This window comes from Cygnus olor, chromosome 1 (assembly GCF_009769625.2).
Source record: "Cygnus olor isolate bCygOlo1 chromosome 1, bCygOlo1.pri.v2, whole genome shotgun sequence".
Classification (NCBI taxonomy): domain Eukaryota; kingdom Metazoa; phylum Chordata; class Aves; order Anseriformes; family Anatidae; genus Cygnus; species Cygnus olor.
This window is the reverse complement of record NC_049169.1, coordinates 73,661,968-73,676,946: the sequence shown is the minus strand read 5'-3', so window position 1 is coordinate 73,676,946 and position 14,979 is coordinate 73,661,968. Positions and strand designations below refer to the sequence as shown.

The following is a 14,979-nucleotide window of genomic DNA, read 5'->3' as shown; positions in this document are numbered from 1 at the left end:
GAGTTATTAAAAAAAAAAAAAAAAAAGAATATAAATTTCTTTTACAAGTCCTAATTTATTCCAGCCAGAGGAATCCCCAGTGAATAATTACACATTTAAAAAAAAATACACCAACTCTTTGTCCAGTAACTTGTCAGATTAATTTAATTAAAGAATACAGTCTTAAAAGTGTACTCATCTGCAATTGCAAGTGTTTAATCGCTTGAGATGGAAGCACTAGTTAAACATGAGTTCAGCCCGACATAATTCTGCCACATTAGTGTGCATTACAGTATATTAATTTAGAAAGCAAGTTCCATAGATGACTGATCATTAACGCTTGTTATGATTACATTATCGTAATTTTTGTTTAGCCAATGAACACTTACATTGAATCAAAAAAAATGGTCTTGCAGTGTGTCATATTACAGCCACTTATCCATGTTCAGATAATTTTGTCCTAATGATACAGGAGGCTTTCTGTTAATAGGTTAAACATTAGGCACTTTTTTCCATCTACTTGCGGTGTGCCAGATGAACGAGTGGATGTGATAAGAAAATAACTGCACTGTTTCAGACAACAAAAGAGTATTTCCAAAAATCTCTGTGCTAGTAATGGGTAGAAATAATCCCTTTACTTCAGTGCTTTCAGAAATGGGATTAGCTGATACATGCAGATATTTATACACAGTAGGGAAACAATTTCTATTTCACTCTGACATATTTAATTCTTCCCATAAACAGATTTTTGACTGTCTAGCAGGGAAGGTATGGTGAGGGTGAAGAGACTGTGCTTATGTATTTCATGGTTTCCTGTCTTTTTTTCCCCTTTACCATGTGTCACTCGTTTCCTAATTGAGGAAATCTCATGATGGGTGCTCTGTAGGTTGGAAGCATAGCCTCTAGTTAACCTCTAGTTAACCTGCCTGTTCCAGTCCTGCAACAGAGGGGATCACAAACACTATAGAGGCAGGCACTGTGCAATACAACTGGAGATTGCCAACAGTATGCAACTTTGGGAAAATATTTTACTAGGTTAGTGAGGCCTTCATGGCAGCCTGCAGGCCGGAGTCAGCTTACGGAGTAGTTCCTTCTTTCAGAGGAAAGACAGGAGGGACAGAGTCAGGTTTAGGCATCCTGCTGGGTTGCTCATGGCCCAGAACAGGCTGTGAAGGACATCCCAAACTGCACCATAGCCACTGCTGCAAGAAGGGCTTGGTGGTCCTGCACTGGACAGTCATCTTGCTCTTTCATATCTGTCCTGCTCCAGCATCTGTACTGTTAGGTAATTATGTTCTAAATTTTCATACGTGTGTGTGTGTAGAAAAAAATAATCAATGTGTTTCTCTTCTCTGAGTTTCTTTCTGGGGGAAAAACAGTTCTGTGAACAATTCTCATTTTAGGACTATGCTACGCAGTGTTTACCATTCTTTCTGATGAAAATTTGCTCTTACAAAGTGTAACACGTTTTGCTTTATCTATTTTATATACAGTGGATGTTTACTTTAAATTAATGCAGCACTGGTTAAAAATTACTCACTAAAGTTATCAAAAAATGCAGTCTGATTTATTGTTGGAGCAAGTACAACGTAGCATGTAAGCACCTCCTTTCTTCCTTCAGCATGAATAAATTTGTGTTCTAAATAAGGTCCAAACCTTGGGGGGGCGGTAAAAGGATGTTTCAAAACTGCATTTAGCACCTTTGATAAAAATGCTTACTATTTGTTTGTCAATTTACTGGTCTTTTCTGTCTTTGCTGTCCCACACCTGTAAGATGAACATAGAGTAAGCTATTACTTAAGTAAACATAAGTAATTCATGCTACTAATTTAGAGATGAAAACTGTCTGCATACCAGGTTATTGAGCCATCAAGCTTCCTCAAAAACTATATCACAAATGAAAAGAGTTTGTTGCTTAGAAGATTGCAGTTCTGGCTGCCAGTATAATTTTAAGTGGTAAGGAAATACAAATGCACTGTTTCAGTCAAGTTTCATCATTAACAGTTTAAGCAGTAAAAACATAGAGGGATGAATTCTTAAGCTGTAATTATTTAAGGAACTGTGAAGTAAGAGAAGATGTTTCTGTAAGTTTCAGAGAGAACTGTGCTCTAACAGATAACAGGGGAGCAGTAAAAAATGCAGGGGACTAAAGAAGTGCCTTTTTTTGCAGTTACGGTCTTTGCATCACTTTTGCTCCTATAGCCTCAGAGGTTTGTTAATTCTTGTACAGCCTGAGAGCTCAAAATGTGATCACGCTGGGAGAGTTGAGGAGAGAGAGGAGTTTAGGCAGGAGAAGTTGGACATCAGCAACGCAGAGGGGTGTGTTAACCAGTGGATTTGGTGGTAGTTGCAGTTTGCTCTGGTGAGAGCAAAAGGATATACAGAGGAACTAAGCCAGGATGAGGGAACTAGAGAGAATGTGGAAAAGAAGAGGGTTGTGGTGGAAGGGAAAACAGAGAGATGAGCAAACTGGAAAGCCAGACAGGGAAAAGGAGAGAGCTTGGTGGATGGGAAGACAGAAAATGAGGTGAGAGCTAAAGAAGGAATGATCAACTTGAATGGGCACAGAAAAGTATGACTGAAAACACTGTCATGGAGGGAAGACCAGTAGCAGATCCCTGGCTCTCCCTCCTCCTTCCCCTTGCCAGCGAGATCCAGGATGACCAAGGAGCTGGTGTTCGGCTGAGCAAAAGATAGGATTGTCTCATCCTGTCTAGAATGGGGAAACTCAAAAGAGCACGAGCGCAAAAACCCAGGGGTAAGTTGCCAGCAAAAATTGATATCAAAATCAGAGTCCCTAGATCAGAAAGAAGTAGTGCCTGGCAGTAGGGGTAGGCTTAGGTGGATAAATCTACCCCGCCCCATGCACTGTGGAGGGGACGACCATGGGAGTGCCAAATAACTGTAGCACTCTCTCCACAGTAATTGCTCTGCCAAGTTGAGACACCAGCCAGGATTTCTGCACAGCACTGTGCTGTGTTGGGGGGCTCCGCCACATTGCGTTGCTTTCTGTGGCCCAGAACAGCAGCGTGGACGTGCTGTGTGGCTCAGATGTTAGAAGAGCAAAGCCCTGTTTTCAGGGTGGCATCAAAACTCCAAAGAAAGAAGGAAATTGAGAGATGACTGGGGGCTTTGGATAGTTACAGAATAATGCTTCAGTATTTATCCAGGAGTAAATACTGGGGAAAAAATACAGCCGCATGAACTTGGGCTTCTTTCCAAGTTTAGGACAATATTTACCATCACCAAGTAGACACTGTTCTCCTATTTTCCAAGCACTGAATGGGTGAGACTAGTAGCAAATTGCTTTTAGAGAAATCAGTGCTGTTTGATCAGTGTGTAACTTGGTGTGATAGAGCACAGAGACTTGTGACAGGGTGACTGTCTTCCTTGCTTTCTGATTTTCAAGGCTGTATATCAATCTATGGCAGGAATTAACCTCTGTGTGTGCTTCTTCTCTGATCATTACATAAAAAGAAGCTCAAAATCCACCAAACTAGTGATAACAAAGGATAAAGTGTTTGGCATCTTTTTAAGGCTATATGCATTTAATTTTTAATTTTACTATTCCATTTTAGCATAATATTTTTATCATAATATTTACAAGTTAGTAACTTTCTGTCAATATAAATATATCAACCTGTGTATGATCATCATACTTCAAATTCTTTTTTTCAGTTTGCTGAACTACTTTTTTCTTTTAAAATGAATTTTTCATGGAAAGTTTGGTTAAAAATGTTTTGATGCTTCAGAGGAATGTGGCCACCTCTATGAATTTGTGTATTTATCTTTACTGTACTGAAATCAATGGAAGTTATTATAGTAATAAAATTAATTTGGGAATAGAGCCTGAATGGAAAATGTAATAAAATTAAAGCTGTTTAAATTTTTCTGAGTTTCAGTTCGATACCATTTTTCATCAATATTGATGTGTGGAAGTAATAATGGAATATTTGCCTTCACAGGCTTCTCAGTATTTTTGGTTTGGGTATTTCAGTGTCGTGCAAAGCCTGAGACGCTGGCAGGCGACTCTGCTCTCTTCTTGCGAAGCCTGGCTGCGTGGCTGGCATCCTGGCAGAGCTCAGGAGTCCCAGCTGGAAGGTAGATCTCCACCGAGTCTATGGACTCGATGGAGAGGCACTGTAATGAACAGGAGACCCACTGCATTTTAAGAACAGTTTGATCCATCTGTTCCCACTTCTGTTCTAGTCAGCGTGGTACAGTTGGATCTTACACTGCAAGTCTTCACAACTCTACTGCAGGGTGTAGGCCTGATTTTGGGACCTTGTATGTTCTCCAAAACACGCGAGCTGCTGCCAGATACAACTGAGAGCATGCCTGTTGGTTACAGGCTCCCATCTTCCTTCATCCCTTGGTATTGGCTGAAGGCATGGCAGCAGGAGGGCTGGCGCAGGCAGGGCTGCGTAGCGGTGGCAGTGCACTGTCCAGCCTTGTGATGCCAGGAAGGCAGATGAAGTAACAGACCTCACAAGAAAGTGTGGGTTTTGTTGTTGTTTATTTGTTTCTCAGGGGAAATACTATGCCAAATGCTTCCAGTAGTTTCATGTAAAGGGGGGAGGGAATCTGGGTCTTGAGGGTAAACCTCTGCTATGAGGTTATGCATACAGTATATACAGTATGAACATACAGTATATTCAATATAAACAACAGCCTGACACAAAGGAAGAAGAGAAGCAAGAGCGAGAGAGAGGAAACAGGAGGGCTGAAAGTGTTAGTATGACAGCTGTAGATTAAAAAGTAAATAAATCCCAAAGCCCCACCTGCTGACAAGTGAAACTTTAACAGGTTGTGTGGTATGATAATTTGTAAAAGCTCCGAAAAAGAAAGGATTTGCCATATTTTCACCAGTGACAGATCTTGATTCTGGTGTTGGTATTTAAAAATGAGTCTGTGTGTGCTCCGTACCCTCATGTGGCTGGCCTCTGCAGGATTTTGCACAAAATCAAAATTAGAAAGTAGGAGGAGAAGAAGAGTTGGAGGGGGATCAGTGCTGCTGCACGATTTGGGGCAGGGAGGTTGTTGGAATAAATGCTCCCCTTGGAAGAAACAGTGCAATGAAGGATGGCTGTGACAACCTGCACTGCTCATGTTTCTTGCCTGGATGTACCGCTATTCTGATGCTGAACCACAGTTTCCTTTTTAAAAGCTAATCCCTAAGTTATATATGTGAAAATATGGTGCTCTTCTTGAATTATATTTTTTTTCTGTCATACAAAAATTTATCTAGAAGTGACAGCCTCTGAGAAGCAAGGCAGGCTTTTGACATTAGCTGAACTAGACCCAATTCAGTCATTAAACTGATTGAAGCACCTCTCCTATGAAGAGGGGCTGAGAGCGCTGGGACTGCTCTGCCTGGAGAAGAGGAGGCTCAGGGTGTGAGTTCATGAGTGTGTGTATAAATACTTAAAGGGAGGCTGCAAAGAGGACAGAGCCAGGCTCTTGTTAGGGTTGCCCAGCGCCGGGACAAGCAGCAGTGGGCACAAACTGGCAGACAGGAGGTTCCCTCTGAACATCAGAAACCCTTTTGTGCTGTGTGGGTGACGGAGCACTGACACGGGTTGCCCAGAGAGGTTGTGGAGTCTCCTCCTTGGAGATCTTCAGAAGCCACCAGGACGTGGTGCCTGGGCAGCCTGCTCTGGGTGGCCTTCCTGGATCAGGGGCTGGGCCAGATGGCCTCCAAAGGGCCCTTTCCACCTCAACCCTTCTGTGGTTAAACTAAAGGAGGCCCGAAGAACTGCAGCCCTGTGTGCTGTAGCTGACAGTCAGTCCTCTTGGTGTTTGCTTCCTATGTGTGGTCTAGCTAACTTTCTCTTATGTATTGCCAATAAAGAGTGGTACGTTGATACAGAATATAAGTGTCAAACACTTGAAATATTCTGCTGATGAATAATATGGACTTTGGGTTTGGTAGACATTGTGGGAGGAGTACACTGAGGAAAAATATTATGTAGTACAGACAATCTATGGGAGGAAGAACAGAATGTGTTGAATACACTTTCCACAAGCACATTATGCAATCAGTTTGTGTGGTTCTGTGTTTGTAAGTTTCATAGCAAAGTTACCACAGCATTATAAATAAAAAAAAATAACCTTCTGAAACCTCTTTACCTGGTTTTGTTGACTATACCCCTTAGCAAATGCTGGTGTATGCAGAAGCATCATCTAATTGAAATGTAAATTGCATACTGATGCTGTGTCACACCTCTGAAAAGTAACAAAGAATATCAGCGGAAGGCAAGAACATCTTGAAAAAATGAAGAGAAGCCCCACTGTTTAAATTTGAAGAAGAACATTTCTGACAGCTGAATGAACAAAAAGAAAAGGCATCAAATGCATCTGTGCCCTGACAAATGTTGTGAGGGATCCCTCACCTTTGTTTGGACTATGTGTAGATGCGAGTTCATTATTGAGCAGTTCTCTGTGTGACTGCCTTCATTTTTGATAAAGTAATGCTGTTTTAGGGATGTCAGTAAGTAATAACCTTGCCTGTGGAGGGATGTAGGATGTGGTATTTTGTAAAATACTTCTAAATATCTGTTATTAATAAAAGGCTTGTAGTTTGGTTCTGTTGGGTCCTCTTTTTTATTACGTTTCTGGTGGGGTGAGGTGGGGGAAGGTACTAAATCTGATGGTTTACTATAAACAGCGATACGTGGCAAGGAGCACTGTTAAGGAGATTATGTTATCTCCCAGGAACAGAGAATGCTGTGGTCAACAGGAAATCAGTTTCCGAGGGTGCTACAGTAAATTTGTCTTGTAACTGGAAACTTTCTAATTGCTGCCCCAAGGGAACAGTGAGCTGAAAACCAGGCAGATAGTTCCTTCCCTATTTCCCTCCTTCTTTGATTCCACCTGAATAATTTCTAGCTTCCCAGTAACTTTGTGCATTAAATGTTTACACTATCATAGTTGCTTTCACTTGTACAATAACTTGGCTCTTCAAAAGCCTGATGTTCTTCAGCAGGTTCTGGGAGATATTTAAATCTGTCCTCTTTAGATTGAGCCACTACTCCTAGCCTGGAGTGTTAGCAATTGATGTGAAGGAGAAATTGGTTTTAATTTCATTCTATGCAGCAGAAAGATGGTGGTGTGTATGGCGTTTTGTTTTGTTTTGCCAAGAAGAGGCATAAGGAGGTGGCATTTTTTCCCCCATCATTACACCGAGACTTTCATTACTCATGAGATCTGAAAAGCATTGCAGCACCAAAGATATAGGCTAGTTTTTTTCACTTATTTATGATTAATGTTCAATAGGATGGAAAAGCCTGGCACAAGGAGGCACTGCAGAAGCAAGGTAGCAGTCTGTTGCATTATGAGGGCTTTTGGGTGTATTTGGTTGGGATGAAGAGACTACAAAGGTAAAAACATCCATCCTGCCCATTGTCTTTCTTTGTTCTGAAAGTTTGACTGGGTGTAGGTGGTGGTCTGTGGACATAGAATGGAAAAGCATAACAAAAACAATCTCTGTGTTGTTACAAAGAGCTTATTGCGGTCAAGTTCCAGCTTCAGCAGAGGGTTGAAAGGCTAGCTTTAAATGCTTGGTGGAGTTGGAGACTTTAAAATTAGTGGAATACAAGTGTGAGCTCTGTTTTAATTTGGAGCTCCTTGAAAACTACTCTGTGTTGAAATAAAATATGCCTACAAAATGTAAATACTTCATTTAGGAGGAAAAGCTGGGAAGGAAGTGTTCAAGTAAGGTAGAAAAAATCATCTTTCCTGACCTTATTTTGAAACTGCTTTTTGCTTCAAAAACACCTTTTTGGTTTAGCCGAATTACATACTTATGTACCAATTGCTCCTCACCATCACAGGCACACATGGTCAGGTAATATACCAATTACTTATGAGCAAACTGCATCAATTAGCAATTCATCTAGAATACCTGTCACAAATTAGTTGTTAAATAAAACACACATTATCACACTAGTTGCTAATTGTTAATTTTAGAAATGTCGAAATACCATTCCAAATAGTAATGAACAAATTAATCACTGGTTGGAATATCAATCACTAAGTGTTTTCTTTGCATCATAACTTTAAAACAACAATGGTATTTTCATTTTGAATATCATGTGAAAAAAGTTAACACAAAATGAAATACATCTGGCCCAGAATTAATTTAATTTTTTAAGAAAATTGTTATTCAGTGGGGAATTGCAAAATTTTCTCTTGAAAATATTTGTTTAGGTCTTTTCCCAGTATATGTGCTTTTAAATTGGGTGTAAATAATTGTAAATTGTAAATTGTGCTTTTAAATTGGCTGAAAATGAAGACGATAATTTTCAAGAAGAAATGAATATAATTATTATGAAATAGTTGGTTTGTGTTTGAAAATCTTCAAAGTGGTAGAACCATATCTACAGTGCAGCAAGTTATGGAAATGCATGGTTGCCTTTGGTGATAATTACTATTACATTAGTATCAGATCTGTAAAATGTTATGAAATTAAAAAAAAGCTTCACTAACCATTAGAAGCTCTTAATTATTGTGACTGTTAACAGGTACTTGTTTTACTGTAGTACGTGGGAGTTGTAGTCATATACTAGGATGCAAATTCATTTCTTTTGCATAAACTTGAAACCGAAAGTTAAACTTTGCATCAGCCAGTGACAGCCTGACTCTAGTTCACACACCCAATAACTGTGATCACTCTAATGACTAATCCCTCCTCAAAGAAATAGGTAAACATATGCCTGTAATTAAGCAGATGTTTGCTTGCTTTGTTGATGTGAATATTGATTTTATTCCTGGAAAACTACTTAGATATCCATTCTCTGGTTAGAAGAAAATGGATGGTATCTAGTCTGAGGACTCATGGGTCTAGAACAAGCATCCTTAAGCTGTGGGATACGCAGGGTGGGCAGCAGTGAGCAGGCAGACTGGTCTTTTAGCTTGTTTGTTTGTTTGGCATCGGGTAATTTCCCAGTTACAGTGCTTTGAAGTAACAGTACAATATGTAACCTGGGAGAGGAGAAGAATGTGCTTGTATATGCATTTTCTCAACAACCAGACCATAAATTTACCTATCTTATTTTTAACGTGCTTAGATGGAAACAAACTGGTGTGAAGCAGGGTATTGAAATTAAATTAAAAGGAGAGCTTGAAAAGCTCAATTTCTTTCTCACCTCCCCATCTGAGTCTGGATTTTTAATTTAAGGGAAGTACCCTTATTGCTACTTGGAGTAGCTGCTTGGGAAAACAGAGCTTCTAAATAGTATTTTTAGCTCCTGATGTTCTCTTTGGGTGTGTTACTTAGTATTCTGTTTACGAAGTGCTCCGCAGAGAATTTGACAAAAAGCAATGATTAGGTACAGGAAGTGCTGTTTTTTCGATTTTATGTATGTTAATGCTCACTTGAAATTTTCATGAAGCTGTTGCATGTGCAACGTGAGGTATACAATGTTTTCCTGTAATAAACCTTATGGCTGCCATAGAAGTGACTTTGGTGTGAGGGTATGGAGTATGTATCTTCATCAGAGAAATACAATTAGGAAGATATAAAGAAGATTAATGTTGTTTATAAAAGTGAATTAATCCTAAATTCTGTTGTTTATCATCCAAATGTGTATAATGTATTTTGTAGAATAACCCCCCAAATAAAAACAGATCAATTGGTTGGTAGTCTTGTTATTATATGCAGCTTTCTTTTTGGACTGCTGTTTTAAAATTCTTTCGTAGTACTCTGTGTTCTAGGAAAATGGTGCCTAAATGCAAATGAGTTTGTTCCTGAGCAATAACTGGGTAGGAGGATTTGTGTTACTGTTATTTTTTTCTTTTCTTTTTATACCTGTGTAGTGTGTAAAATATGGCACACTGTGCTCACAGCTTCGTTTATTTTTGTAGGGTTGACCTGACAACCATTTCATCCTGCACGAATCAGTTAGCAAGATCTGCGCAGACTTCCTCCTAAGGGAAACATGTCTGAGATTGACTATGAGAAGTTAGCTGAAATAGGTAAATATGTTTTATTATACTTCAAATGGCATCTGTGTAGAGTTACAGGTCATTTAATAGAGCATGTTCAGTAAATGAGAGGCTTCACTGGCATTTTGTAACGCTTCTTGGAGCAATCCCATATGAGTTACAGTCACTGTACTAATAGGTACCCTATTAAAGCCATTAGGGTTGAAGGTTAGTTTAATACATGCTTCTCTTATGAATTATTGGTAGATGTTCCCAGTGCAATTCTAGGCTGTTGGAATATCACCATCATCACATATTGTGGCACAAATGGGAGTCATTACTCCAAAGAGACATGTATTGAATGAGCATAGAGATTGCTGTATTGTGTGTTATCTCCAAAGATGTTAGTCGACCTGAGCAATATGACCATGGCATTAGGGGGCTCGTCATTTTGAAAGATCAGCATTATGTTCTTTTTCCCCTGAGATTTTGAGGATGTCGGGCTGAACTCCAGAGCAAGTGTCTTCCAGGTTTTTTTTGTTTGTTTTTCCCCCTCTGCCTCAGTCTCCCTGACGGTCCATTTAGCTCCGATTTCTCTATGGCATGACTTTCAACTGCAGCTGGCCAGCGTTCTATTCTTAAGGCCTGTTTCAAAATCCATGGAAAGCAATTTTCCTCTCAGCCTTGGCAAGTTCTGGATCAGGCCCTTTGTGGTGTCTCCCAGCAAGGGTTGAACAGCAGTAGCAGTGTGAGTGGTAACAGATGATCCTCTGCTATGGCTCATGAAGCAGGACAATAAACTCCTATCATTTGCAGGAGAAAAGTGGAGCTCAGGTCTTCCTCAGTTTGGAACAATTAATCTTTTTTATTTGTGTTTATTTGGAAATGTCTCTTGAGATCCAGTCCTCTTGTTCATGTATGGGGAAAAAAATAAGGAAAAGAAAAAGAATAAACAAAGAATTATTTACTACGTTAGGGTTAACTAGCTTTTCAAGTAGTTTGTGATTACTGCTGGGACTGCTTTAGTCCCTGTGAATAACTGCAGTACAAATGGTCATGCATATTTTGCTTCTCTAGTTCTTTGCCATTTTTCAAAGCCAGATAGCTATCTGTACTTGGTTACAAATCCGGCTTGTTGGAACACTGTCTATTACTATATATAATAAAAATATATATATATTTACAGGAGGAATTGGCATCCACCTCTCTGTACTAAAGGCTGTAGTTGGAATATTAGTTGTTTCTGTTTTTAACTTGAATATACATTTCACTTTTAATAAGGCTTGTTAATTTTCAATGGATTGTGGTACATAGTTTCTATTTCCCGCTTCACATTCCCACCCAGTCACATTCTCTATTTTCTTTGCAACTTTTTGTTACTTAGGGTGGTTACAGTGCTCAGATATGGAAACCTACTAAACAAATCAGCGCTTTTGTTTTTCGGCATTTTAATGTGACTTTAAATATATAAATAGAGGGGGAAAATGGTGAAATTCAGGTATTGGGTTATACTTGTATTGTTCTTTTTGGCTTTGGGGAAAAAATCATTCTTTAAAGGGAAAGAATACTTTTCCAGTTGAGGTTAGTGTAGCTCTTTATATATGATACACTTCTAAATGGTAGAATAATACAGATTTTGGAGACAATAAAAAAATTAAGTTTTTGTGTATGTGGAGAACTCTAATGGTATATTTCTAAACACAGGTTTCTTTTTTTTTTTTTTTTTTACTGAGACTAATAGGACTGTTGCTTTATTTTCTGAGGAAGCTTTAATTTGAATTCAAACATAAACAAATTTAAGAAAAAATATACGTTGCGACTGCTCTTTGTCTTTGAGAAACCCAGCCATTGGTTACAATTTTCATCCTTTTGAAATAAATTTTTGGTACTAACCATGTTAAAAACAAAAATGAGACAAGAAGATTTCATGTAACCATTTATAGAATAGAAAGATACTGGGAAACTGAGTGTAAAGCATTCAAAAATATTTAGTGAGGGTTTTTTCTCTGACACGTATTAGCTACTGGTACATAAATCTGGCTGAAATCAATACCTAATATATTCTGTCTGCCCTAGTGTATCTTTGGTGGTGCTTAAGCCATACAAAATTATCAGAAGGCGAAACACTCTTGAAGGACTTAAAATTAAGTGGCACTAATAGTGTTACAGATAAACCTGCTGATTCCACCATATAAAAACTTGTATGATAATAGAGATGGATGATGTACAGGGTGTGGTGTACTCTAGCAGAACATTAATTTTTCTTTTTATGTGTATGTACTTTTTTTTTCCTTCTCTTTACACGTTTGTGCTTGCAGCCCAGAAAACCAGCTGTATCCTGGGCTGCATCAAAAGAAACATGGCCAGCAGGTTGAGGGAGGTGAATCTCCCCCTCTGCTCTGCTCTCGTGAGACCCCACCTGGAGCCCCAGCACAAGAAGGACATGGACATATTAGACCAAGTCCAGAGGAAGGCCACAAGGATAATTAGAGGGCTGGAGCACCTCTCCTATGAAGAGGGGATGAGGGAGTTGGGGTTGTTCGTCCTGGAGAAGAGAAGGCTCCAGGGAGATCTTATAGCAGCCTTCCAGTTCCTAAAGGGGGCCTACAGGAAAGCTGGGGAGGGACTCTGTCAGGGAGTGTAGTAATAGGACAAAGGGGAATGGTTTAAAACTAAAAGAGGGAAGATTTAGATTAGATTTAAGGAGGAAATTCTTTACTCAGAGGGTGGTGAGACACTGGAACATGTTGCCCAGAGAAGTTGTGAATGCCCCATCCCATGCTCGAGATGTTTAAAGCCATGTTGGATGGAGCTTTGGGCAACCTGGTCTAGTGCAACATGTCCCTGCCCATGGTAGGGGGGGATGGAATTAGATGGTCTTTAAGACCCCTTCCAGCCCAATCCATTCTATGATTCTATGTTTTCTTCTCTTAAGCCACCAAGACACTTGTGTGTTGATGGGTTAATATAATGTTTATTCCAGTCATAGAATCATAGAATATCCTGACTTGGAAGGCACCCACAAGGATCATGGAGTCCGACTCCTGGCTCTGCTCAGGACCACCCAAAAACCAGACCCTATGTCTGAGAGCGTTGTCCTAATGCTTCTTGAACTCTGTCAGGCTCAGTACTGTGACCACTGTTCTGGGGAGCCTGTTCCAGTGCCTGATCACCCTCTGGGTGAAGAACCTTTTCCTAACATCCAGCCTGACCGTCCCCTGTCCCAGCTCCATGCTGTTCACTCAGGTCCTGTTGCTGTTCTCAGAGAGCAGAGCTCAGCGCCTGTCCCTCTGCTCCCCTTGTGAGGAAGCTGCATGCTGCCATGAAGCCTCCCCTCAGCCTACTCTGCTCTGGACAGAACAAAACAAGTGACTTCAGCTGCTTCTCATACGTCTTCCCCTCTAGACCCTTCACCATCTTTGTAGCCCTACTTTGGACACTCTCTAATAGTTTTATGTCCTTCTTATATTGTGGTGCCCCAAAACTGCACACAGCACTCAAGGTGAGGCTGCACCAGCGCAGCACAGAGCAGGACAGTCACTTCCCTCAAACCCACTAGCAATGCCATGCTCGATGCACCTCAGGGTATGGTTGGCCTTATTGTTGGCCCCTAGTCAGTTTCTAGGAAGCATTCACTTGGATAGTGTGGCAACCTTAAGGCCAGCAGTTATCCCAGAATCTGCATTGATCTGGGGAGGTACTTAGGATCATTCCTTCTTGAACTGTACAAAAGTTTGGAAGAAGTTTGGGGAAAACATAACAAACCAAACCAAACCTTCAGCCAAGATTGATTGACTTTGTATGCTCATTTTAGTGCAAAGTAGATTTTAACTTGAGGATCTAGTCCAGAATCTACTAAAGGGGGGGGGGGGGGGGGGGGGGGGGGGGGCAAGGGGAGAAAGATGCCTATTGATTTCATTGGGCTTGAGATGATCTTTTGAGCGCCTTAGCTTGGCCTCTAGCTGGAGTATATGATGGATCGACATTTGTCTGCTTTGCTTATTGCAGGTTCTGAAGGTTGAAGGATTTAAAGAAAATGGTGGATTTTCATGCAGTTAAGATGGAGGCTTTTTTTCACTTTGATACCTTCATGCAAGGTGTCTTTTTGCAAGTCTGCTTTCAGACAGTGCACACATGGAGTAGTTGTCAATGCGCATTAGCATACTGAAACTTTGACTTCCCCGTTTGGACAACCTTGAAGTAAAAGACAAGAAGATGTAGATGGATACAACAAGCAGATTGTGAGAGTCTAGGAAATAATGAGACAACAACAGCAGTTGTGAATAGCGAGGTCACAGCATGCCAGCTGTCCAGTCATTATCAAGGTATTTATGAGCATTGCAGCAGATACTAACTTTAAGTAGGATGTGAAGGTAGCTTTGAGTTATTAGAAGATTGTTTTTTCCACACTGGAGAGTGGAGAAAGAGCAAGAAACTGAACTGAAAATGAAACAAATGGTGATCAAGGCCTGTGTTTTTGATTGAGGAAAAATGTACCCCCTTAATAATTCATCAGAGGCAAAAGTTTTTCTTTGTTCACTAGCACTTAAGCATTCTTGCTTGCTTCTTTAGAACTGCAGAAAGATGAAGCAGAAGATGCACAGTCAGGACAGGAAAAAACATTTATGTCTCCACCATTTGAGGATACTGAGCTAAATATCAATCACCCCTACTATGATGTTGCAAGACACGGCATCATCCAATTAGCAGGTATGTTTGGAGAAAGAGCATGACTTCACATTATTAAACCCCTTACCATATTTTTCTCACTGTACTCCTCGAGGTGATGCTTTGTAATCATGCTAATACTTTCAGCCTTAATCCTGAAAAGTAGTTGAATAGTAACGTGATCCCTTGCTTTTCTAAAGCTGACATATTAGCCAAATATTTGAGCTTAATCTTGCTTTAAAATATAACCATAATAATATATTACAATCTAAGTCCTAACTGTGGCTGTAACAGAGCTGTACTTTATTTCAGTGATAAGTTGTTTTGTTTTCTGAATAACCTGAAGTGTTGTGAAGCCACACATGTAATCATTTTTCTAGTCTGCTCAGGAAAGGGCATGCAGCTAAA

The 14,979-nt window shown here is 40.0% G+C and overlaps 1 protein-coding gene across 14 annotated transcripts in view; it reads left to right on the top strand.

Moving 5' to 3' along the window:
* The window catches only part of ARHGAP8 (Rho GTPase activating protein 8), a 90,680-nt gene that overhangs the window by 13,309 nt on the left and 62,392 nt on the right, over positions 1-14,979 (top strand). For 6 of the 14 annotated variants that reach the window (XM_040565024.1, XM_040565094.1, XM_040565015.1 and 3 more), the window contains one exon: positions 14,476-14,613. The exons of 3 other annotated variants lie outside the window; for them this stretch is intronic. In XM_040565024.1, coding sequence (XP_040420958.1) covers positions 14,476-14,613 — 138 coding nt within the window. Of the gene's footprint in view, positions 1-9,843; positions 9,955-10,585; positions 10,738-14,475; positions 14,614-14,979 lie in introns of all 14 variants that reach the window. 5 more of the 14 variants (XM_040565081.1, XM_040565071.1, XM_040565137.1 and 2 more) reach the window with 3 other exon arrangements.